This window comes from Scyliorhinus canicula, chromosome 15 (genome assembly GCF_902713615.1).
Source record: "Scyliorhinus canicula chromosome 15, sScyCan1.1, whole genome shotgun sequence".
Taxonomy (NCBI): Eukaryota; Metazoa; Chordata; class Chondrichthyes; order Carcharhiniformes; family Scyliorhinidae; genus Scyliorhinus; species Scyliorhinus canicula.
In genome coordinates, this window is record NC_052160.1 from 106,357,478 (window position 1) to 106,381,701 (window position 24,224).

Sequence of the window (24,224 nt, forward strand, 5' to 3'; positions counted from 1 at the left end):
AACTATCAGAATGGAGCTCAATATTGGCCCAACACACAATTTAGCAACACTGATAGTAAACCTTGCCCCACCCCACCTCTCCACACTGATGTAGTACCAAATTATTTTATCATGAGGTTTTTCTCTAAGCTTAAGCTATTGCAGAACTACTTTTGTGAGATGTGTGCTTAAGACTGCACTTCCGCTGAACCAAAATGCCTTGGACATTAGAGGCAGAGATACTGAGCTAACAGTTGTAAATTCCCAACATCATTCTAACAATAGCAGCTTAAGCATCAACAATTCCAGAGAAAGAAAGCATTATAATGTGCAGTTGTATGCAGTGAAAGTGTGCAAGCAGCAGGGCACACATGACATACATGTTTCGAGGTGTACACAACAAACAAATCAAGGTTCAATTTACAGTGAACATTTTTACTTTATCATTTGGAATCTTTGCATTACAATTAGATTTGTTCATAATAAGTCACAGCAATTGGGCTGCAATATTTGTCTTTGGTTGTGCATGTTCATTATTCCAATATTATTAAGGAACGTTTGCAGAGCCAAATGTTAGAATTGTTGAGGAATTGATGAAGTTAGAAGGATTTTTAAAAATACAGGTTTATGTATTTATTTTAAAAGGATTTGAGATCTAAAGTTCTATCTGTCTCATATTAAAATAGAACAATTATTCTAAAAGCTTTACTACTGAAATAATGTGGCAAAATTATCTGGCATTTTTTTAAAATACAGCTCTTCAACATGCATCCAAAATGTCCTATTGAACACTGTACCGTGACTATTAGCCACCTTGCTGATTGTCACATTTTAACTTGACCAGGGAAATACTGCAGACAAAATATTTGCTGGAATTCTATGTGGAGGTGGTGACCTTGCTTCTGGCTCAAAACGCACAACTTCATTTCATATTTAAAACTGGAGTGACAGAAAAGCAGCTCCCACCGAACAAAAATAAGACGGCCGCCACTTGATAAGCTCACCACACAGCCATTTTACTTACGGACCGTTAACTGGCTCTGTCTCAGAGAGATAATTAAGTGGTCCAAAGCTGTGACTATATACAGTCGCCAAAGAAGAGACACACAGACCCAGCGGGGGGAAAACGGGAGTGGGAGCTGGGGGGGGGGGGGGGGGGGGGGGGGGGGGGGTTGTCGGAGCAGAAGGGGACTGGTTTAGAGGGCCTCAAGCCTAACATGCAATCTGCTATTAAGGTCCTCAAGAGAGTCGCCCAATATGCCTTCACCATGATAGGTAAATTCCCAGCACCAGCAAGTTAGTAGCTTGCATGGCGCCGTTGACATGGTACCCACATTATTCTTCCCTCAGCTGCCAACCCACCTTTGGGAGGGGATTGGGGGTTGCAGAGTTAAATTCCACCCTTAAAATTTCAGGGTGCGGCCGGCTGCCTGAAAGTTTTTCTGCATTGACTTATAAATGTACATGTGTGAATTGTAAGCTTGCAACACCTAATTTTACAAACTACATCAAAATTAAAAAATTAAAATAAAATTGCTACCATTTTAACTTCACCCCTCCCTGCTCCCAACCCACAAGATTCATCTGTCGATTAACATACAAATCTTCTGCATACATTCAGTGAAATCTGGGATCTGTTGAAGTGATCTTTATTCAGCCAAAGAGAGTCCACCTAGAAAATAAAGTTGATTCTTTTAATTACAGTGGATTAATTCAAGGTGATCAGATTTGATCTTAACAACACAGAAATTAGGAACACTGTCACATCAATATATAATGCAAATTTCATGCTCAACAGAACCATTTTTCATAGATTAGAGTGTGTTATTGTCATTAGTCTTAAACATTAAATTAAATTGTGAAAATGTAGATGGGTTTTAAGAATACCAATTAAATCTAATGGGGGAAAACATCTTAGAAACTTTCCACAATAACTAAATATGTTGCCCCAAGGAATACAAAAAGGGCATTGATACAAGGGATATAGGCAAAATTGGTTTGCAGGCTCCCACTTTACAAAATTTCTTGGGTCCAATTGAGTGGCCTCATCGCACCCGAATCTGGACATGATGTGGCCATTAAATCTCACGAGAGACCCCTTTTGAGATTTACAACGTTCAGGTTGCCTCGTGAGATCTCACTTAAATATGTCTGCGCTAGATTCCCCCAAGGCCCGGGATTGAAGGCCATGCCTGGGAGATCCCGCCATGGTGCCCTTTAGCACTGATCCACGCAAATATGGTCCAGACCTAATGGCGCCTGGGGTGGGGTGGGGCCGGCACCCAGCCCATCACAGGCCCATGGCTGGTCGCGCTCAGAGCAAGGTGGTACCTTTGCATTCCTGCTGGAACCCAGGCACCCTGACACTGCCACCTGGGCATCCGGGTAGTGCCACCCTGGTATTGCCAGTGTCTGGGTGGTACTGCCAGGGCACTATGCTGGCAATTCCAAGGAGCCTGGGTGCTAGGTTGGCACTGCCAGGGATTTTGCCCGGGGGGGGGCGTCCTGCCCTTTTGAGGTGGGGTGACGGAGGGGGGTGGGGGGGGGGGGAGGGGGGGGGGGCGTCGGGGACCTCAAACAGGTAAGTTGGTACATTGGGGGGGGGGGGGGGGTCCGAAGGCTATGCAGAAGTCTCCAGAGATCGGGAGTTTGGGCGGCATGTAAAAATGGCTCCCCAATCTCTTCCTGCAGTGACGAACTAACGAAGCTAAGTACGGTTTCGGCAGGGCATTCCTTGCTGAGACCAAAAGGGTCCCGTTTGGGATAACATTTTAAAAAATGAATTCAACATTGCAGTATTAGATTGCTAAAGGCTGAGACCGTATCCAATCGAACATAGTTCATGGGGCAATCTAAGTAAAGGAGACATTTTTGTTATCTTATGTTTTATGAGATTGATTAGGAAGCTTCAGAAGGTTAGGTATGGTATGTGTTATCTCAGATGAAATAACTAAACAGATGGCTGTTAGGTAAGAGACAAAGAACACTATTGACAAGGAACCTTTCAAGGATGTATTTTAATGGATTTGGATTATAAATTATATATTATAGGTGAGTAATTTAACATGCTTGAGTGGCTCAAGGCTATTCTTAGTCTAATCAGTTCAAAACTGTGTGGTGTAAATCAGGTAGTATGACAAATGTTCATTCACTGTTTAACTGTTTGTAAAATAAATCGTTGTATTTTAACTTCTAACTTCTGTTATAACGGCAGCCTTGATAATCTCTTACAGTTTCTGTTTCTCAACTCATAATTGTCCAGGTATAATATAGTGCTACCTTTGAATCTGTTTTACATATAGATTGTTAGAACAAGAGTTTCTACATAGAACATAAGAGTGCAGAAGGAGGCCATTCGGCCCATCGAGTCTGTACCGACCCACTTAAGCCCTCACTTCCACCCTAACCCCGTATAACCTTTTTGGACACTAAGGGCAATTTAGCATGTCCAATCCACCTAACCTGCACGTCTTTGGACTGTGGGAGGAAACTAGAGGAAACTCATGCAGACACGAGGAGAACGTGCATACTCTGCACAGACAGTGACCTAGTGGGGAATCGAAGCTGAGACCCTGGCGCCGTGAAGCCACAGTACTAACCACTGTGCTACCATGTTGACCCCTAATGTAGTTCTTAGTAAAAATGTTGTTGAACTAGCTTAGATGCTGTCTCTCCACCGGCTGCTAGTACACAATTCATTTGTCTGTTTTGAAAGTCAGAATACATGCACACTCTTTCTAACTATGATTAAATAAAAAATAATAGCTTATTGTCACAAGTAGGCTTCAGTGAAGTTACTGTGAAAAGCCCCTAGGCGCCACATTCCAGCACCTGTTCGGGGAGGCCGGTACGGGAATTGAACCCGTGCTGCTGGCATTGTTCTGTATTGCAAGCCAGCTGTTTAGCCCGCTGCATTAAACCAGCCCCGAAGGGTTAGAGTAAGGGGTAGAAATATAAGATTGGATTTTCCATCCCTTCCCGCCTGCTGAAGGTTACCCACCACAGCAGGTCAAGTGAACCACGCAAAACACCGCAGACACCAACGCGACCGCAAGATCCCACCAATGGCAAGCCACTTCCAGCACTGGGGGGGGGGGGAAAGAGATTTCACCCATAGAAACTGACAAGTCAGATTCACCAACAGTTGAGAAAGAGGTTAGAAATACCCCCTAGTTTAAATGGATAAAATCAAAATTTGCATTTATATGTAGCATTTGTTACAATGTTTCAAAGTGCTTAATAGCAATTAAGTACATTTATTTATTGTTACGTGTATCGAGGTACAGTGAAAAGTATTTTTCTGCGAGCAGCTCAACAGATCATTAAGTACATGAAAATAAAATAAAATACATAATAGGGCAGCACGAGGTACATACATAGACACCGGCATCAGGTGAAGCATACAGGGGTGTAGTGTTAATCAGGTCAGTTGCAGTGTAGACACCCTTTATAATGTAGGAAATGATTTAACTGGTATTGACATATATTTAAAAAGAATGGAATTATCAGCTGGGCACGACTCCTAGCTGGGAAAACAATTAGCCATCCACAAAACATGTGGCAGATTTCTGGGAATTTAAGTAGTCACCACTGATGTAGATGGGTTGACCAGTCAGCTCCCTGGACCCGATCCCTGTGTTATGGGCCAGGGTTTAAAGAACCCCAAAGTGTATCATGGAGTTCACCTGACCCACAACTTTTAATAGATTGTGCTATGGGGAGGACACGGCCCACACTACAGCTGTGGTAGAGCAGAAATGGAAAAGTATTTCTCAACGCAAAACAATGTTTATTCTATGAACTCAAGTTAACCTTTTTGAAACATACAGTGAACATCTTAGCAACCATCAATTCAAATACAACCACCAAAGACTACAACACTAAGTAATCCTTTAAGCTTTCCTTTTAACATCCATACAACTTAAAAATAGCTTTTACCAGAAGCACATCAGGTTAAAGTCACTACTGAAAACATTTATAATTATGAATTCACCAAATGACCAAGAGATAGTATTTTGATGGCAGAGAGAACAGCAGTACACCTGCTTGGTCTGGCTTCAGCTCCAACACTGAAAACGAAACTAAATCACACCCTGCAGCAAACAGCCTAAAACAAAAATAAAAAGCTGACAGACAGCCCAGCTCCACCCACTCTCTGACATCACTGCAGTAGTAAACACCCATTTCTTAAAGGTACTCTCACTACAGATATTCATATACACACCCATTTGTAAACACCCGTTTCTTAAAGCTACTCTCACATGACACCTGGCAGTGCCAACCTGCCACCCAGACACTGCTACCCTGGCAGTAACACCTGGCCCAGCAATGCCAGGGTGTGTGTGTAGCACTGCCATGGTGCTAGGCTGGCACTGCAGAGGTGCCCAGGTGCCACATGGAGTATCAGGGTCCCACCCTGCCCAGTCCCTGACCACCTGGGGTTTCTAATGGCTTGCAAGACCCACTAGGTGCCATTACAACTGGTCCACATTTGTGGAAACCAGTACTAAATGGCACCCTGACCTGTTCTCCCAGGTGTGGCCATTAGGTCCCAAGTGCCGGGAAAATCCCGTGAATGCATATTTAAATGAGCCTAATGGTATTTAAATATGCAGATCTGGATCTCGGCTAATAAAGGCTAGAACCAGATTGTGACGTCGTGCGAGACTCTTTTAAGTCTCACGAGGCATTATGAGCATCGCAAATCTCGCAAGAGGCCTCTCACAAGATTCAACGGCCATCCCAACACCAAGGGAGACGCAACAAAGCTTTGATATCGCGCCCGAGACATGATAAACTAGCCAACCATACTCAAAGGCTTGGATAATGGCAGACGGAAAGCTGATCTGACAGACTCTCCCAAGGAACCAGGTCTCAGATCACACAGGGAACAGAGTATTTGGAAAGCAAACATGTAACACTCCTTGAGCAGGTGGTTCTGTAAGCATGTACATGGATAAAATGATAGCACTGAAACTTGACTGCTATTTTAACGCTGGACTAACATGGGAAGCCACTGCAGCTTTCCTTGTCAGGTGAAGAGAGGGTGGAAAAAAAATCTTGGCTCAAGCTCGGTGACAACCTGAAGTCACAAAGTCACATCTTCTGGCTGTTTCCGCCTAAGATGGAGGGTGCAAACAACAGGAAATCCCATTGCCAGCTGCGGGACTGGAAGATCCCACCACCGGTCAATGGCGGGCTACCTCCACAAAACACACTGATGGGGGAATGGAAAATTCCACCCCATTTGGTATTGAAATTTCATTCTGGTTGTGACAATGAAAATCACAGCTTCACTTAACTCAGGGCAAGCTACCCAACCCTTGACAAAGAACATAAATCTAATAAAATATACAAATACAACACATATGACTTCCATCTATAACAAATCACATCCTGAAATCCTAATTTAATATCAGAGGCAGTTAAAGAATTAATTTTTCCAGTTACCTTTAGAGAACTGAACATTTCAGTTAAAAGAATTTTTTGCTTCGGAAACTCCCGGAATTCTGTGAAGTTAATCTGATAGCAGCTGATGTCAGATCATTTACAAAGTTTTTCTTGCCAAACCCTTCCTGTAAAAGAACATATGTCACATTAATGCATCTTTGTTCAGAAGTATTGCTCTTTCACTACTGTTCGTCAAAGTCAAAAAGCTTTTTGCGGCATCAGAAAAAAAAATAGAATGAATTTATCATTTAGAAAAAAAACATTTAACCATTAGCTTTGCACATAGACCATGGCCGGAATTCTCATCTCGTTCGAATTCTCTCTCCCCACTGGCAGCCACCTCCACCAGCAGGTTTCCTGGCGACATGGGATGGTTTCAATCCCATTGACAATTGGCGGGAAGTTAGAATCCCGTCACCAGTAAATGTCGCGCGGCCGAACAATACGCGGCTGGGGGACTCGAGAATGCCGCCCCATTCCTGATTCAGTACATTCACAATAAAGGTGCGCAGAATTTTAAATTTCTGATTTTTAAGCTGTTTGTGTGGTAATCAAATTCTTATTTCCTTTACTTGAAAATGCAGACTCGTGCTTTATTCCACAATACAATCAAAAAATTGAACTTATGTCAGCCATCGTTACAGTTTAAAAAGATCCTTCATCAATTGAGCCTTCACATTAGGCCCCAACTTCCTGGAGCACGTGGTTAACTCCTGATTCCCCAAACATCTGCACAATCCACAAGTCACATCAGAAGTGTAATGCACTCCACTTTCTTGCATATTTGTAATCATAACAGCACTTTTAACATTTTTTTTTAGAATATCCAATGTTTCTCTCCAATTGAGGGACAATTTAGCATTCTCAATCCACCTACCCTGCACATCTCTGGGTTGTGAGGGTGAGAACCACTCAGATATGGGGAGAATGTGCAAACTCCACACGGGCAGTGACCTGGATCCAGGATCAAACCCGGGTCCTCAACACCATGAGGCAACAGTGTTAACCACTGTGCCACCATGCCGCCTCGCCCCCATAGTAACAGCAATTAAGGAGGTAGACAACACCCAGGTCAAGCAGTCCTCGTAATATGCTCATTATCTTCTACTTTAAACAGCCATTCTTCATCACTGGCACACAATGGCTGCAGCAGGTACTATCTAACGAATACACTGTGGTAATTTGGCCAGACGTCTTTGACAGCATAGAAGCAGAGAGACAGATAATAGAGGTAATTCAGTGCCTTGTGGCTGTTCCACATTCAATTAAATTGTATGACTCTATGACTCATAGCTGAACAAAAGCTCAATTCTATTTACCTGACCTTTGTTCCGTATCTCTTGATACACTTACTTAACAAAAGCCCAGAGTATTATCTTGACACACCTTCCAAACTCTCACCATCCAACAAGGAGCAGTGCTCCGAAAGCTGGTGTTTGAAACAAACTTGTAGGACTTTAACCCGGTGCTGTAAACTTCTTACTGTGCTCACCCCAGTCCAACGCCAGCATCTCCTCATCATAACAATTAGGAGGACAAGAGTAGCAGCTGCATAACAACAGCGTCACATCCTAGCTACACTCAAGTCACATATCACTTTGATTTGGACATATTATCATGGGGTCAAAATCCTGGACTTCTCTACCCAACAGTTTTGAAGAAGCCCCCTCACAAGGACGGTGATGATAAAAAGGCAGGCCAAATGCGGCCAGGAATGCATAATAAACACTGGCATTGCTAGTTAAAGCCACATCCACTGAGCATGCATGAAAAATTAAAGTGCACCATAGACGTTTGGCAGGGTTTCCAGTCTCAGAAGAAGCCAAATGCAACATGTATGTGTCATGTCAGCTGATAGTTAAATCAGGTTTTCACATACTAAATGTTAATGGATAAAAATTCCCTCAGAAATAAATTACGCCATTTCGAAGAACGTGTTACCTACTTTTTTGAAGAAGCTCTGCAATTCTTTCTGTGCCCACATTTCATACAGGAAAAGACAGGCAGCTTTGCCAGCTGAGGGATGAGCACTGTAAAATAGATAATATTTACATACATTTAGAGGCACATCAGAATAACATATAGGTATGATTTCTGATCAGGTATCAGTTTACGTCATGATTTCTGAGCAGGTATCAGTTTACTCGGGAAAGAAGGAATTAGTATGAAAAGTCAGGATTGTGTATACACACGTGAATTGTATACAATAGCACTTTAACACTGGATGATCTGTGATCTTTTACATTCCACAAATAGGCTTTTGAACCAAAGCAGTCCTTGCCCACAAAACTGGCCTTTCCCCCAGGACATAGCCTACCACTGCTGATTACAATCTTACATAGTAACATACATAAAAATAGGAGTGGGCCATTCGGCCCTTCGAGCCTGCTCTGCCATTCATTATGATCATGGTTGATCATCAAATTCAATACCCTAACCCAGCTTTCCCCCCTATCCCTTGAGCCCCAACAGCTGTATCTATTTTTCTTGAAAGCACACAACGATTTGGCCTCAACTATGTTCTGTGGTTCCACAGATTCACCACTCTCTGCGTGAAAAAATTTCTCCTCACTTCAGTTTACCCCCTTATCCTTAACCTATGCCCGCTAGTTCTGGACTCCCCACCATTGGGAACATTCTTTCTGAATCTACCCTGTTATACATTTTTATGAAATCCCCTCTCTTCTTATAAACTCCACTGAATATAATCCTAACCGACTCAACTCGCTCCTCATATGACTGTCCCACCATTTCAGGAATCAGCCTGGCAAACCTTTGCTGCAACCCTTCCAAATCAGGACCATCCTTACTCAGATAAGGACACCAAAACTGCTCACAATACTCCAGGTGTGGCCTCACTTAATGTCCTATACAATTGCAGTAAAGCATCCCTATTCCTATACTCTAATCTTCTTGCTATGAAGGCCAACATACCATTTGCCTTCTTTATTGCCTGCTCTACCTGCGCACTTACTTTCAGCGACCAATGCACAAAGACACCAAGGTCTCGTTGAGTATCCACCTCTCTCAATTTACACACATTCAAATAATAATCTACCTTCTTATTGTTGCTACCAACTTGGATAACCTCACATTTATCCACATTATACTGCATCTGCCATGTAAATGCCCACTCACTCAGCCTGTCCAAATCACACTGAAGCATCTTTGCATCCTTCTCACAGCTCACCCGCTCACCCAACTTTGTATCATCTGCAAATCTGGAGATACTACATTTAATTTCCTTGTCCAAGTCATTAATATATAATGTGAACAGTTGGGGTCCTAGCACAGATCCCTCCGGTAGTCAATATCTGCCAATCAGAAAAAGACCTATTTATTCAAACAATTTGCTTTCTTTCTGCTAACCAGCTTTCTGTCCATCTCAAGACACTACCCACAATCCCATGTGCTTTAACTTTACATCGTAATCTGCTATGTGAAACCTTATCGAAAGCAGTCTGAAAGTCGAAATAAACTGCATCTGCTGGTTTTCCTGGTCAACTCTACTAGTTACATCTTCAAAGAATTCCAGTAGATTTGTGAAGCATGATTTCCCTTTCGTAAATCTAGACTGACTCTGTCTGATTATATGACTGCTTTCCAAATGCTGTTCTATGAAATCCTTGAGAATGGACTCTCGCAACTTTCGTGCGACTGATGTTAGGCTCACTGGTATATAGTTTACTATTTTCTCTCTACCATTCCAGAATCCAAAGAATTTTGGAAAATGACCTCAATGGATCTATTATTTCTAGGGCCACTTCCTTGAGTACTCTGGGATAAAGATTACCAGGTTTGGAGATTTATCCTTCAATCCCATTAATTCCCTCCAAAACCATTTCTCTACTAATACTGATTTCCTTAAGCTCCTTACTGAAACTTGTGGCACATTATTCATGTCTTCCGTTGTGAAGAGAGAAGCAAAGTACAAATTTAGTTCCTCAGCCATTACGTCCCCCATTATGAATTCCCCCATTTCTGGTTGTAAGGGGCCTACGTACGTTTTTGCCAATCTTTTTCTCTTTACATACCAATAGACATTTCTAGTCAGTTTTTCCGTTCCCTGCTAATGTATACTGTATTTTCCCCTTCTTAATCAATCCCTTGGTCTGCATTTGTTAAATTTTAATCTGTTCCCAACCAGTACCAAAACCCGCTGATTGAACCCAATTGAAGGTCAACAAAATTGAATCTGTCAGTTGATGAATGATGCACTTGCTGGCAATCCCACCGTTGTGATGCCTGTTCCAATCACAAATCAATTACACATTCATGGGATGTGAGCATCACCGGGATGAGCAAGAAATGTTGGGCTAGCCAAATTTCAATCGAGCTGAGTGACTTGCTTAAGCCCCTTCAGAGGGATGTTATGGGCCAGGGTTTAGAGAACCCCAAAGTGTATCATGGAGTTCACCTGACCCACAACTTTTAATAGGTTGTGGTATGGGGAGCACACGGCCCACTCTACAGGTGTAATACAGCATAAATGGAAAAGTACTTTTTAAAGCAAAACAACGTTTATTCTATGAACTCAAGTTAACCTTTATGAACTTCAAGCAACCATTAATTCAAATACAACCCCAAAGAATACAACACTAAGTCATCCTTAAGCTGTCCTTTTAACATCCATAAGACTTTTAAAAAAACCTTTAAACAGAAGCACATCAGGTTAAAGTCACTACTGAGAGTTTTAAATCACCAAAGGATCGATTTACAGTTTTTAGATTAGAGAGAGAGAGACTAGTACCCCTTCTGGCTGTGACTGCAGCTATCCAGCTCTGAAAACTAAAACTAAAACACACCCTGCAGCAAACAGCCTAAACTGAAAGTAAAAAGCTGACAGACAGCCGAGCTCCACCCACACTCTGACATCACTGATAAACACCTATTTCTTAAAGGTACATTTCTTAAACACCCATTTCTTAAAGGTACTCTCACATAACAGGGAAGTTAAGAGTTTGGTGTCTCAAGGTCTATCACTGCAAAGCAACATTTATTATTCAAAATAAATTTAATACCAATCAACTATGTTTATCAAAATAAAGTTTATTAAGTTAACTTCAGTTACCTCAAAATGATAACAGTGTATGAATACATTACGTGTGAGCTCCCTTATTATTTTAGTAGAGGCATTAACCCATTTATCGGTCTACACATGTTCAAATCATAAAGTGGGATGTGGGGAATTTTAAAAAGTCTGATTGCTAAATTAGAAAAAAGTATTTCTGATGAATTACCTGGATTTACTGAGGTTCATCAGATTTCTCAATGTGGATCCCTGTAGTATTGTTTTTGCCATGCTGGTATTACGTGGGATCAGATTTCGCATAATATTGCAGGCAGAAGCGATGGTATCATCCGAAGTCTTGGAGCTACTGCCTTCCCCAGGGAGAAGCCGTGCTAAATCTGGCAAGGTCTGAGATGCTGACAGAAGGTTTAAAAATTGGTTAATTACTCACACTTCATAGATTATCAAAATCTCAACTTTGTCTGCATCAGCACTTGAACTGGGTCATATTCCTGAGCAGGCTTACCTACTCCACAAGCCTGACCTCCTGCTGGCCTCAAAACTGCAGCTAGGCAGAAAACGCCCAATAATTGGCTACTAGGATGCCTCAATTGGAGCAAAGATGGCCACCCTAGGCCTTGCCAACCTTCCATATAATGTCTGACAGTTTGGGGATGGGAGGTGCTAAAAAGACCACTCAAAAGAATTCTTGGTTGCAAACCCACCGGGGAGGCCCATAATTAAAAAATAACATGGTGCAGAATTTTGTTTCCGATTCATTTTGTAAACAGCTACTATGTTCTGTTTATCACTCTGACATTTTCTCTAAATGCCTATTTCTCTTATTTTTTTAAAAATTTGCTAAACAAGTGTGAAAGACAAATAATGCCAAGACTGAAGAAAAATGAGTGATAAATCATAGACCTTCAATTAGGCAGCATAAACACTTATTTAGTTAATTATTTATCATTGGACAGGGACGGCACAGCCGAAATTGCTAAGAACATATTGGAGAACAACGATCTCATGCAAACTGGAAGCTATTCCCTAAAATCACAATTTTTCCGTTCATGAAAATCAGCAAGACTAACGATTTAGTAAATGCTCAGCCATAGTTGATATCAACCTCACAGTTTCGGTACACACATTCAGCTGGATAACTGTTTGGGAGAGTGTGTTAAAAGAAAATGTCTTACCCAATTGTGATTGGAGACTATTATGCCTCGATATGTTGCTCAGCAGTGAAACTGCAGTTTTCTGTATCTCTGGGTTGCTTGAACTGAGAAGTTTGGAGACTTGAGGAAGAGCCTTTTCTTTATCTACTATTTTTGAACTCATCAGATATGATGACTTGAAAAAAAAAAGTCAAAGAAATTAAATGTTTCAGAAACTGCACTTAGGATGAATATACTTATGAATCATATGCCCATTTTCCCACTGATTGAAGGCTGAACTTAATTTCAAATTTTAAAAAAATCTGACGCTAAAATTGGAAATCTGCTTTTTATTGCATTGCGAAAGAAAAAAAGAAAATGAATGCCTTGCATTATTAATTTTTACGTTCAATGGTTTGGCTGATTCTACCAAGTTGCATCTTGCACAGGATTCTAACAGTCAGCATAGAGATGACACCCAGATCAGATTTGATTCCAAAGAATAACAAGTAACCTTAATAGCTTGACACAACCAAGAAACATTAATAGCGTGACACAACTACTTTTGCATCTTAAGCAACAATGTTTTGCTGGACCACTTTAAAATGCCCTTCCCTCTTCCCTTCATTCAAAGATTTTGTACCATTTTATTGCTGGCTGTAAGGTTCTGCAGAGCTCCAGCACAAGCTTCCAGCGTTGCATCGGACTTGGATTTACCAATCAGGGCTGTATACATTTTGATTGCTTTTGAATGTGACAGGTTGCTAACACCTTTGGGATTGTCATCCTCTTGAGGGAGAGGCATATTGTATAATTCAGACTGTGGAAGGAAAAGGGAACACACGTTACTGAAAGGTCAACACAAACATTTAAAAGGGACTCTTTTCACTTTTGCCAACTTACCCGTGGTTATAAAACTAAGAAAAATCAAATGCAAAACAGGAAACAAATCCAAATAAAGTTAACCACCGACTCCAAAAGTGCAAATTGTCTATTTTCTTTCTGTTTTGAGGTAGCAGTAATCAGTATTTCTACTGAAATATAGCTTGCGTTGGAATCAGGAAGGAGATTCAAACCTGCCAATAATTAAAATGCTACATGAAACTAAATTCTAATTAATGATGGAGCATTGATTTTGGGTGAATGAAATCAACAAAAAGCAAGCTCAATATGTTGTAAAATTGTAATATACCTTACATTACCAGCAGGCACTGGCCCAAATGTCTTATAGTAAAAATCTTACACAGCACTACATTGCTGCCAATTCCCATTTATGATTTATTGGTAACAGAAACAATGAAAACAAGCCATTCTGTAGTTAAAGCCACTTGCCAGCAAAAGTGTTGCAGCATCACCACTTGCAGGAAGTTGCAATTACAATGTGACAGTTGACATAGTTAGCTTCTGTTCTAAATCGGCAATTTACAATGGGACTATAAAAAGGAGAGAATTTATTACTTTGAAATGAGTCTATATTATGTGTTGGTGTATCCTGCTCCAATTATCTACCTGCCCCTCTAACCAAGGTCAGCTGGATCAACAAGTTTTCACTTTGCATATTTCTACGCTGAAAGATGTCTACTGCAGTATCAAGAGTACAAAAGGTTAGGAATTTCTTTCAGAAAAACTGCTAAATTAATTCATTAAAGCTTCTTACAAAGATCACATTATCAGCCAGCCGAGTGCTAGAAGTATAAAAAATAGTGTGAACATCGACTATTTGAGGCAATTTGAAATTTCAATTCAGCGTTGCCACGGTTTCCAATGGAGTCATTCACTTAAAAATGAATGCGCAACATGAAAAAAGGGATTGAACTCCCTTGCTTAATCTAACTGAACTCTTAAATAAAAATGAGAAAATGCCAGGAAAATTCAGTCGGTCACGTAGCATAAAAGTGGGGAGAGAAACAGAGTTACGCTTTGAGTACAATATGACACTTCAGAGAGAAACCTGCTTGGCTTTGGCCTCTCCCATCACCGCTTAAATGCTGGTGTCAGTGGGATGAGCCCTTTCAGCCCACTAGCTTCCAAGCTACAAAACGCCATCCCACCCACTGGTATAATTACAATGAGTCTGGGGTGGGCAGACAGGCGACAGGAAGGCCTCTCACGGAGTTGTGAAGCCCTCCTGCCTTCAAACCTATCAAATCCTGACCTACGGTTCCAGATTCCATTTTTATTGCATATATTTAATGCATTTAACTTTTGTGTTGCATATTGCCGGTGAATATGACATAGAATTTTAACAGTTTATTTCAGTGCCTTGTCCTGTGTGATTGGCGGGGTGTTTCTCAACGGCCGCATTGGCGAGATCGCGGGCCATATTTAACAGCACTTAAGTGCCAGAAATAAGTTCCCATGAGCTTGCTGTCGGTTCAGCATTACTGGCTGTTCAGCCCTCTGATTCACCAGAATTGTGCCTCAGTGTCTCTCCGCTAACAAGGGGAGTTGCTTTTAAACTCTCCCTCACCACTCCCTCCCAGTCAACACCCAAGCATGACACTGCACAGACCTGCTCCTTGCTTTGGCGATGCTGACCTCACAAGACTTCTCAATGCTGTCGATGCAAGACAGGGCATTCTGTTCCCTCAAGGGTGTCGGAGATCCAGAAGCAGGGTCAGCAATACTGCCTGGGAAGCAGTTACAGTGGCTGTCAGTGCAGACAGCATGACCAAGAGGACAGCCATCCAATGTCGGAAGAAGACCAATGACCTCCACTGAGTTACAAGGGTAAGTTACCATCTCTCTCCTGGCATCAGTTGGGCCTGCCACCCCTCAAATTCCCAACCCCTAAACCCTCCCCCCAAACTCCTAAACCCCACCCCCCCACAACCACAACAGTTCACTGGCTGACAACCCGCACCCTCCCCACATCTGATCTTCATGCTTGCTCCTCAGAATGCCCTGGCACCAACCAGCACACCCCTCATGTCCAGCTGCAGTGCCCACACATGCTGCGTGCAATAGGCCCCCCTGACCCACCAAGTGTGGCTCACGATGCCCTCTCTTTGCCTCTGCAGTAGAAGATTGCCCATAATAAGCAGGATAGGGCCAAAATAGGGGCAGAGTACCAGAGTCCCCACCCCCTATTTGGAACGGGCCTAGGAATCGCGGGGTTGATGGAGGAGACAGCAGTCAGCAAAAGTGAGGTTGGCTAGCTCCACAAGAGGTGAGGATCAACTGCCCCTTCACCCAGACTGACCTGTCTCAAGTGAGTAGTTCATGTCAGACAAATGATCCTTCCCTCTCACTGACCACGTGTCCATTATCTTGCAGGATCTCAGCCTGATGGGGCCAGGACAACCGGAAATGTTCCCTGACCGCCACACGAGAGTGCTCGGAGGAGAGCTCAGAGGAGACAACCACCAAGGTGTCACAGCTATCAACCCCACCTTCCACAGGCGCAGAGACACACCTCAGTGGGCGGCATTAGTGGACAGGCTTCTGGGGCACAATCTGGTGAGCACCACACAGTTGCTGATGCACATCAGGTGGAGGCAGGCACAACCAAGGGAGACAGCAGTCAGAGGTCTGCTGGATCCCAGGACTCAGCTGGGTCCCAATCAGATGCCAAACCTCTGGACAAGGTTATCCAGAGCTGATGCAGATGATAGGACGCAGCCATGAGGTTCAACAGGGGATGACAGCGTTATTTCAATGATTGCATAGCCGATTGGAGGAGTCCCAAAGGCTACGGGCACAGGAGATGATGCTGACAATGGGTGGCGGCGAGGCGGATACTGCTCGGGTGGCGACCGTAGTAGACAACCTGGAGCACGACATCAGCGTCTTAAGTGGTGGTGCCCAGGGCATAGTTCAGTCTGTAATAACCATGGCTGAGCGCTTCAACATCATGTCTCAGTCGATGAGAGACATGTCACGGACACAGGTGGACATTGCTAAGGCACTGCAGTGCATGGCCCAGTCACTGAGGAGCATCGCTGAGGGCATCGAGGTGCAGACAATGGGGAGCCTCCAGGGCTGGCAGAGCTAGATAACTCAGGGACCTCTGGAGCTCACTACAGCTACCACTCCGTCTCATGGAGGCCCCCCGGGCCATATGGGCACGGTCTGGGAGGAGGCAGCACTGGAGGTCAAGCCGGGGCCTGCCACCAAGGAGACAATGGCAGACTCCAGTATTTCCGAATCCCCCCCTCCCGACACCGGCGCATCTCAAGGCCATTTGCCAGAACAGGTGATGCCTGTGATACTAGAAAGTCAGCCAGGGCCCTCCACCTCCAGGCGACATCCACCAAGGGCATCAAAGGCACAGGGCATGGAAAGCATCAGGCTGCCTCCACCTCTGATGTGCATCCTGGGGACACTGCTAAACATAGCAGTAGACCAAGAAAGATCAAGAAGAGAAAGGATCACTGAAATATTCACTATTAAAGCATGTTATACCCGATATATGTCAAGCCTCTGTGACTTAAAAATTTTTTTTTTAGAGTACCCAATTACTTTTTCTCCAATTAAGGGGCAATTTAGCGTGGCCAATCCACCTAACCTGCACATCTTTGGGTTGTGGGGGTGGAACCCACGCAGACATGGGGAGAATGTGCAAACTCCACATGGACAGTGACCCATAGCCGGGAATCAAACCCGGGTCCTCAGCGCCATAGTCCCTGTGCTCACCACTGCGCCACATTGCTGCTCACAAGCCTCTGTGACATTAATCTTCACAGCAGGCTTGCCTGCACGACCCAACTCCTGTTTCCCTCTGCTCCTCCCGGCTTCCAAGCACAGAGTTCAAGACCAAATGCCCCCGATGCAGACCCCGTTCGGAGGATGGGTGTGAGCACGCTGTCGGCAGAAAGACAGGAGTCAGACTTTGGCATAAACTGAGGTGTTCCAGGGCTAACCATCCAGTGGGTTAATATCACTCTCCTATGTCGTACATTGATCCGCTGACAGTGCCGACACAGTCCCATCATACCGAGGTGATGTTACACAAACGCTTGGAGGGTAGAACAGGGTAGTCGGGAGGGAGGATGGAGGAAAATGGGTGGGAAGGATAGGAATGGGAGAGGGGAAAGAAGGAGCGATTGGGGGAGGGAGGTGGTGAGCTGACAGACAAAGCGTCCTTCCTGTGAGAATCGGGCGAGGATGAGGGCTGTCCCTATCCTCCGGGCATGCCGGACACTTGCCGCTGACTGTCTTCCATCCTTTGGCTCCTCATGCCAGTCCTCCCAGGCTCATCCTCCATCTCCGTCTCCTCCTTCTCCAAGGCCGCATGTCCCTCCACCTCCTCCAGCATGTTGCCCCAATGATGTGCCAGGTTGTGGAGCGCAAAGCAGACCACCACAAAGTGAGAGAACCCTCGGGGAGGTGGTGGTGGGGTGGGGGGTGGTAACTGCCAGAGTGGTCCAGCCATCAGAACAGCATTTTGAGCAGTCCGAAGCACCTCTCAATGACAGCACAGGTGGCAACATGGGTCTCACTGTATGGAGTCTCCACCTCAGTCTCCAACCTCCGCACTGGAGCCATCAGCCAAGACCTCAGCAATACCCCTTATCCCCAAAAGCCAACTCATCAACCTGGGGTGTCCTTAAAGATGCCTGAAATCTCGAAGTGTCCCAGGTTGCAGCTGTGACGCATGCTCCTTGGGAAGTGTGCATGATCTGGAGGTAGTAGTCGCGCAGGAGTTGAACATTCAGGGAATGGATCCCTTCCTGTTAATGAAGGGCACTCCCCCTGATGCCCTGGTGGACACAAGGCAGCATTTGTGCCATCTATTTAGCCACGCTTGGAGTATAGTGTCCAATTCTGGTCGCCACACTACCAGAAGGACGTGGAGGCTTTAGAGAGGGCGCAGAAGAGATTTACCAGGATGTTGCCTGGTATGGAGGATATTAGCTATGAGGAGAGGTTGAATAAACTCAGTTTGTTCTCACTGGAACAAAGGAGTTTAGGGGCGACCTGATAGAGGTCTAAAAAGGTATGAGGGGCATAGACAGAGTGGATAGTCAGAGGCTTTTTCCCAGGTTAGAGGGGTCAAAGGTTACAGGTGCGAGGGGCAAGGTTTAGAGGAGATGTACACGGCAAGTTTTGTTTTTTACACAGAGGGTAGTGGGTGCCTGGAACTCGCTGCCGGAGGAGGTGGTGGAAGCAGGGACGATTGTGATGTTTAAGGGGCATCTTGACAAATACATGAATAGGATGGGAAAAGAGGGATACGGACCCCGGAAGTGCAGAAGATTTTAGTTTAGATGGGCAGCACGGTCGGCACAGGCTTAAAGGGCCGAAGGGCCTGTTCCTACGCTCTATTTTTCTTTGTTCTTTGTATTGCCCCCTGGACCTGGGACATCCCGGCAATAGCAGAGAATCTTGCAGCCTGGGCATCTTGGTGGGCCTGGTCCAGCTCAAAGTTGATAAAGTTGATGCTTGGGCATGCAGGGCATCCGCGACCTCATGGAATCCGTGACCCGCCCTGAAATCCCCCAAGCCTTCCCCACCCTTGTGTGTCTAACCTTCACTCCCAGAGTACCAGCCACTGAGCCAGTTGTGGAAAATCTAGCTCCGCACACTCACCGTTCCCCCCCCCCCCCCCCCACCACAAAGTGAGAGAACCCTCGGGGAGGTGGTGGTGGGGTGGGGGGTGGTAACTGCCAGAGCGGTCCAGCCATCAGAACAGCATTTTGAGCAGTCTGAAGCACCTCTCAATGACAGCACAGGTGGCAACATGGGTCTCACTGTATGGAGTCTCCACCTCAGTCTCCAACCTCCGCACTGGAGCCATCAGCCAAGACCTCAGCAATACCCCTTATCCCCCAAAAGCCAACTCATCAACCTGGGGTGTCCTTAAAGATGCCTGAAATCTCGAAGTGTCCCAGGTTGCAGCTGTGACGCATGCTCCTTGGGAAGTGTGCATGATCTGGAGGTAGTAGTCGCGCAGGAGTTGAACATTCAGGGAATGGATCCCTTCCTGTTAATGAAGGGCACTCCCCCTGATGCCCTGGTGGACACAAGGCGACATTTGTGCCATCTATTTAGCCACACTTGGAGTATAGTGTCCAATTCTGGTCGCCACACTACCAGAAGGACGTGGAGGCTTTAGAGAGGGCGCAGAAGAGATTTACCAGGATGTTGCCTGGTATGGAGGATATTAGCTATGAGGAGAGGTTGAATAAACTCAGTTTTAGACACCCTTGTGTGTCTAACCTTCACTCCCAGAGTACCAGCCACTGAGCCAGTTGTGGAAAATCTTGCTCCGCACACTCACCGTTCCGCCCCCCCCCCCCCCCCCCCCGCCGCCGCCACAGCGGGAGCCCCTAGACCCCAGATCCCTTCCGGGAACATTAGGAAGATTGTGCGCAAGTTCCTCTGATCATCAACACTGGGCATACTCACGAGGCTATCCCCAGTGCTGAAGCCCAATTCTTGAGTATTTCATTGTTGGCTGCTGGCTCGATGGTGCTGATGCTTCTAGAGTTCAAGCACACTGTTCAGGCTTCAAAGTTTGATTGAAATGATATGCAATAATCATCGTCTTGAGTCATGGCACCTGTACCCATGAGAAGTCACTTGAGAGCCGTGAAGTGCTCACGTAACTATCACATAACTATCACGGCCAATTCCTCATTCGCAATAGCCTTCAGCTGTAAAGCTTGAGGCTGCTCACAGTCAAATGGTGTTACGTGACCTTCATCATCAAACCAACAGCAGGGCTCTGTCTTGCAAGTGTTTCGTAAGACAGAGAGGCAGCAGCTGTAGTTATTCCTGTTCTTGGTCTCACAATATGTAAAGATGGATTAAATGACTCACTGTCAAAAGCTCCACACACCTCCCCCTCCACTTTCGCCCCCCCCCCCCCCCCCCCCCCAAGGTGACCCCTGACCTACAATGCCTCGGCCCTCCGACCAAGCCCAACCACGGAGGGGTCCCCACTGCCCCTGAGCAGTGGTCCAGTAGCTTCAATGTCCAAGAGCTGCATGCACAAAAATGGAAATGGGCGCTCACCTTAGTTCCTTTCAGGACCCATTGCACCAGCTTGATGTTTTTAAAAAGTACTAAATTATAGCTACATGATTTCTCGCTGGGGAGCTGGTTAATTCCTGGGAGGCCGTTGCATTTGACTTAAATCTCGTGAATGAGATGGAAATGAATACAAATGAGGGTTAATGATATGCTCACCATATTTGGCCGTGATCCGCAACTCACCGTCGGGAGATGGACAGTTCGATAGCAAAATGATTGGCGCCCAGCGCAATCTCGATTTTGACCTTTTCTGCTATTTTACTGGCGCGTCCAGATCTGCATTGGGCGCAGTGCAGTAGGTAAATTTTGCCTGTTATCTTTGTCAGGAATTCACCTTTAAATGGGAAACTCTAAATCCAAAGTATCTTGGTGGAGCTATACATAGCCTTAGGGCACGATTTAATGGAAAGAAACAGAGTACCATTTTGAACGTGTTTAGCAGGGTGTTTCCCGGCAACAATGAGTCTGCTATAAAACTGAACTCTGCTTTTTTTGGGCATCGTCAATGCCCCGCTGAGGCAGCACTGGCACATTTCCTTGCACTAATGAGCTTGGCTACAACTTACCAATTGGGGGCTCTTCGAGCCCCGCACCCCACCTGTTAAGGGCAGGGCATCCCCGAGCCCCGGCAAGATGCCACCTGGACAATTTAGCACTGCCAGTCTGGCACCCTGGCAGTGCCCCTGGCAGCACCATCTAGACATCCTGTCATTGCCAGGGTAGGACTGCTAATGTGCCACAATGCCCTTCAGGCTGGCAGTGCCACAGTGCCAGGGTGGCATTGGGGGTGTCAAGTTAGTATCCTGCCAAAAGCCTGACCACCCACTGGTACCAATCACCTGGGAGACCCCCACCCCCAGTGCCGTTATGCCTAGTCCATGCTTGTGGTAAAGGTAAGGTAAAGCCACCATAGTCCCAGATGAATAAAGGCTGCTTTCCACTTTGAGGGGGAGAGCTGACTGGTGGCGATTTAACCTGAGGATTACCACACCTCAGGTGAGGGGCAAGGTTGAGAAGGTGGGCCTTCGTGAATAACCTTAGCAGGTACGGAAATTGGCCTCGTTCTGCATCACAAACCGGCACAAATCTAGCCCACTCAGCTAAACCGGCAGTGCCCCTGCCAGTGCCACCTGAGCTCCCGGTCATTGCCAAGGTGACACTTGGGTGGCACTCTCAGGGTGCTTGGGTGGCATCAACAGTGTCAGGGCTCCACCCTGCCCAGAAACCAACCACACAGGTGCCTTTGATCGCCTGGGAGCCCCCTCCCCAAAAGTGCCATTAGGCCTGGTCTCCGTTTATGGAGACCAGTACTAAAAGGCGCCCGGGGAGACCGTTCGATTAGGGGGCTGATTGGCTCTGACAGAGACATATTTAAGTGTGAAGTTAAATACGCAAATTCCGGCCCCATCCACCATGGACGGGATCCAAATCGTGATGTCTCACTGTGTCCGGTTAGATCCCGAGAAGTGTGGCGAGTTTACCAGCCGCGCGCCACGTCCCAAGGCGGGCTCAACACGGCTGTTAGATTGTGCCCTGGAGCTCTCCTCCCAAAGATGTTGAGGGTAGATCAATTACAAATTTAAAAACTGAGATCAATAGATTTTTGTTAAGCAAAGGGATTTAAGGACTACAGAACTAAGTGATAGATGGAGTTAAGATACAGATATGCCGCAATTGAATAGCAGAACATGCCTGTTCTGGTCTGCCTCGTATTCAGAGCAGACTTGTTAAAAGAGAAACAAAACTCATTCAATACATTAATTCTGCTAAGGGTTTCTTTTATCATTGTGAAAAGGAAATGGAACACCACATTTAGAACTCAAAGGCCTTAAAGCAGACTGGAATTTACTGAAATACTGCAAAAGCAATACGAACATCATCTTCAATAATAGATTTTGTATGTATGGTCACCTCATCAAATTGATCAGGTCCAGGGCTGAAACAGCCGACAGAGGACTTCTTTGTTGCTTTATTTTGGCTCTTCATATTTTCATTCTCAGTTATGTGGCTGAATGCAGTTGGGACTTCAGAATCCAAGTGGTACGAGAGGTTGTGCAGAATACACACACAGTTTTCAACAGACTGGCAGAAAGAAAACATGGTACCACAAGAGTTAAACAACAGAAAATACTTAAGTTTAGTGTTTATGTTGGCAAACGGTTATTAAGATAAGCTAATATTATAAAGTAAGCTGATGCTTTTAACATAAAACTACCAAAAAGATAACTAAATTTTTAACTAATCATATATATTATATATAGTATTATATTGCATTCCTCAAATTGGAGTGCATCTGAGATCATTAATTGTAGTAATTTCATAGAATTTACAGTGCAGAAGGAGGCCATTCGGCCCATCGAGTCTGCACCGGCTCTTGGAAAGAGCACCCTACCCAAGGTCATACCTCCATCCTATCCCCATAACCCAGTAACCCCACCCAACACCAAGGGCAATTTGGACCTTGAGGGCAATTTTAGCCTGGCCAATTCACCTAACCTACACATCTTTGGACTGTGGGAGGAAACCGGAACACCCGGAGGAAACCCACGCATACACGGGGAGAACGTGCAGACTCCACACAGACAGTGACCCAAGCCGGGATTCGAACCTGGGACCCTGGAGCTGTGAAGCATTTGTGCTAACCACTAGGCTACCGTGCTGCCCATCTTTGTCAGAAATGTTACAGCAGAGGAGGAGGCCATTGTGTCTGCATTGGTTCTCCAAACAAGCTTCATGACTTAATGCCATTCCCCTGCCTTTGCCCCATACCTCAGCACATGGTTTCTATTCAAGTAATTGGAAGGTAATCAATTAATTGTATATGAAAATCACAGCAAGAACCAAACGCTTACATGAACCAGTAAGTGAGATATACTCAGTTGCATTGACAAAGTAAATCTGCTATGCTCCCTGATGTTATTGAGGTTTTTCCAAATGATAAAAGGACTCAATGGAGGAAATATAAAGATGCTGCCTCCTTTTGTGTGTAATCCAAAACACAAGGGGTAAAGTTAGGCCATTTAGCGATAAAATCAGAAAGAACTTTTTCCCTCTGGAAAGGAGGAATTCTCTCTCCCGATGTCTGTGGATGCTAGGTCCGTGGAACGTTTCAGGACTTGAGATTATTTGTCTCAAGAGTATGGATCAAAGGTGAGTAGATGGAGTTGAGGGACAGATCTATCAAGATCTTATTGAATGAAGGAATAGATTCATCATTCTGAGACGGGCTCAAGTGATGTGGAAGCAGTGCACTGGTTAATATTACTTTGTGTACTATATTACAAGAATCAATAATCTGATTCAGCGCAGAATCACAGAAATGTTACAGCAGAGTAGGAGGCCATTGTGTCTGCATTGGTTCTCCAAACAAGCTTCATGACTTAATGCCATTCCCCTGCCTTTGCCCCATACCTCAGCACATGGTTTCTATTCAAGTAATTATCTAATGCCCTTTTGAATGCCTCAATTGAACCAGCCTCCACCACACTTCCAGGCAATGCATTCCAGACCCGAACTGCTCATGAGGCAACATGTTTGCACACAATATCACATTTGCTTCTTTTGCCAATCACCTCAAATCCACGCCCTCTCGTTCTTGATCATTTTACGAGCGGGAACAGTTTTCTCCCTTTCTGCTCTCTCCAGGCCCCTCA

General features: G+C 44.9%; 1 protein-coding gene across 2 annotated transcripts in view; it reads right to left on the reverse strand.

Annotated features, from left to right (window-relative positions):
* Window positions 1-1,131: 1,131 nt before the first annotated feature.
* LOC119978409 (plakophilin-1-like) overlaps window positions 1,132-24,224 on the reverse strand; it is a 72,510-nt gene continuing 49,417 nt past the window's right edge. For both annotated transcript variants that reach the window (XM_038820036.1, XM_038820037.1), the window contains exons 8-14: window positions 22,483-22,653; window positions 13,238-13,414; window positions 12,637-12,790; window positions 11,670-11,856; window positions 8,375-8,459; window positions 6,430-6,554; window positions 1,132-1,651 (exon numbers count right to left, since the gene is read on the reverse strand). In XM_038820036.1, coding sequence (XP_038675964.1) covers window positions 6,453-6,554; window positions 8,375-8,459; window positions 11,670-11,856; window positions 12,637-12,790; window positions 13,238-13,414; window positions 22,483-22,653 — 876 coding nt within the window. In that variant the 3' untranslated portion in view covers window positions 1,132-1,651; window positions 6,430-6,452. The remainder of the gene's footprint in view (window positions 1,652-6,429; window positions 6,555-8,374; window positions 8,460-11,669; window positions 11,857-12,636; window positions 12,791-13,237; window positions 13,415-22,482; window positions 22,654-24,224) is intronic.